The sequence below is a fragment of the Lolium perenne genome, chromosome 7 (genome assembly GCF_019359855.2).
Source record: "Lolium perenne isolate Kyuss_39 chromosome 7, Kyuss_2.0, whole genome shotgun sequence".
Taxonomy (NCBI): Eukaryota; Viridiplantae; Streptophyta; class Magnoliopsida; order Poales; family Poaceae; genus Lolium; species Lolium perenne.
Window position 1 is genome coordinate 113602316 of NC_067250.2, and position 2259 is coordinate 113604574.

General features: G+C 43.5%; 1 protein-coding gene across 1 annotated transcript; it reads left to right on the forward strand.

Annotated features, from left to right (window-relative positions):
- Positions 1–887: 887 nt before the first annotated feature.
- On the forward strand, positions 888–1558 carry LOC127323877 (ethylene-responsive transcription factor 14-like). Its single transcript, XM_051351978.2, has one exon. It carries the CDS (start codon positions 978–980, stop codon positions 1317–1319), a length of 342 nt encoding a protein of 113 aa, XP_051207938.1. The 5' UTR covers positions 888–977; the 3' UTR covers positions 1320–1558.
- Positions 1559–2259: the final 701 nt, after the last annotated feature.

Genomic DNA, 2259 nt, shown 5'->3' on the forward strand with positions numbered 1-2259 from the left:
GAAAATGACTCAATGCAAAAACCTGAACCATCCGTTGCCAAAAGACACTCCAGGTAGACAATATATGTATACCCGTACAGCATCCATCTGTATAGTCAACTATAAATGAGACTGGAATAGTCACACCCCCAATTCATTATGTTTAGAAGCTTCGCTATTAGCCAGATCTGTCCCACAGCTTGAGTTAAACTAACCAGCTAATTCAGGCACGAGGCCAAAATAAAGAAGGTACATGAGCATGACTTCATATGCATCCGTCACTGGCCGGTCACTCACCTTAACTAATTTAATTTGCATCCACCCATGTAAGTATCAGAAGGATTCTGTCGATGGCATATGATGATCAAGTGTGCAGAGGCCAGGTGTGCTTTCCCTTAATTTTTTCTTCGAAAAAATGATGGTCAAGAGAGTCAATAAATTTTCTCTATATGCATGTGATGATCAAAACCAAGATAACAAAATGTATTTTGCGCTGATTAATATGGTGATTTTGTGTGCAAGAGAGGCCGAAAGAACTAGCTTGAGACAAGTATATTATTAGTCACAGTCACACACTCACACACGTATGCAGCTTACTGAAGAAACTAAATATTGACCGTCCACGTACAATGCATTCACCCAATCCCAACACAAAGGATCGATCCACTTACTTTAGTATAACACTAGTCTGATTAACAACTTGCAGTAGCGAGTGTTTCTTAAATTGCAACTAAGCTTTAAGCAGGTACAGACAGAGGAGAGCTGAGGGACCCGTCTTCCACAATCTCAACCGCGCGCGAGGGGGAGAATCGATCCATTAGGGCTAGCTAGGCACCACAGAACAGTATTAAATACCACACTCGCTCTCCACCATTTCTATCACGGTCGTCTACACAGCACAGGTTCAGAAGCAAACACACAACCTAGCTAGTTCCATCTTGCATAAGCTGCTCGATCGATCACTAGCTAGGGTTAGCTAAGAACTCGATCGGATAGATATGGACGGCGGAGGCGAGAGCACCAAGTATCGCGGCGTGCGGCGTCGCCCGTCCGGCAAGTTCGCGGCGGAGATACGAGACTCTAGCCGGCAGAGCGTCCGCGTCTGGCTCGGCACCTACGACACTGCGGAGGAGGCTGCGCGGGCCTACGACCGCTCCGCCTACGCCATGCGCGGCCACCTCGCCGTGCTCAACTTCCCCGCCGAGGCACGCAATTACGTCCGCGGTGGCTCGTCGTCGTCCAGGCAGCAGGTGATCGAGCTGGAGTGCCTGGATGACGAGGTGCTGCAGGATATGCTCAAAGGAGACGATCCGCACAGATCAGGTGGAAAGAAGAATTAACTATTCCTCCACATAATACTGAATTGCTACTTATGCATGACAAATTCATGCATCATCAGTACTACATCACCTGATCGGCTGATCGTGTATTGATCATCTGTGCATGCAGAAGCAGACGAGCTTCTGATATATCTTTCCATATATGGATTTCCTTTTTTCCCTCTAGGTGTTCAATCAAAATTGATGTGATGTGAGGTGATCAGCAGGTCCTGTATTAATCAACACGTGCATGATCCTATATATTATCATCTTATGTGATTAGATTGCTTGTTAAATCACAACGACCATTGTCTCTTCCTCCCTAATTATTTCAAGTGTCTCCAAAATATATGTTTTGGTAGTTCATGCATAAGGAGAGCTCTAGTGAGCTGCAATTAAGCTCAATCAAATGGTATTCTAGTCGATTGCTCCAAAGTGCAGTGCAAATGAAACAAATAAATATATTGCTCAAAGAAATAAAGATATATGTATGAAATAGTTGGTCGGTTTCGAGACAACGAACATAACATGAAATCAGCAAATGTTAGTCAGGTAAATATTTGTGGACGTTTAAGGCCTTCCCCCAATGCGAGTCTCATAGCAGTATCCTAGAAAAATGTTGATGTGGCACCATAACTGATGATGGGAAATATTGATGTTGTATCTTACATAAAAATATATAGTGCTAGCCCAATCCCATGTATGCATGATACCAAAATCATTAAATTCAGACACAGCCTGTAAAAACCAATGCATTCAGAGGTTGTTTCTAAAATGGACATGGCTAGTTCTCAATCGACCTAGAGGCTACAACAAAGTTAGTTCACGATAAAAATGACACCGCCCAATTTAATGTGCAATCTATGTGCAACTGGAAAAAATATGCAATTGCACACCTATGTTCAATCACACGCGTGTGCAATTGTACACCTATGTGCAATATCACACTCGTGTGTAATTC

What these genes read in the sequence shown, in the direction of transcription:
- LOC127323877 (XM_051351978.2), top strand. Translation starts at nt 978, where the DNA reads ATGGACGGCGGAGGCGAGAGCACCAAGTATCGCGGCGTGCGGCGTCGC.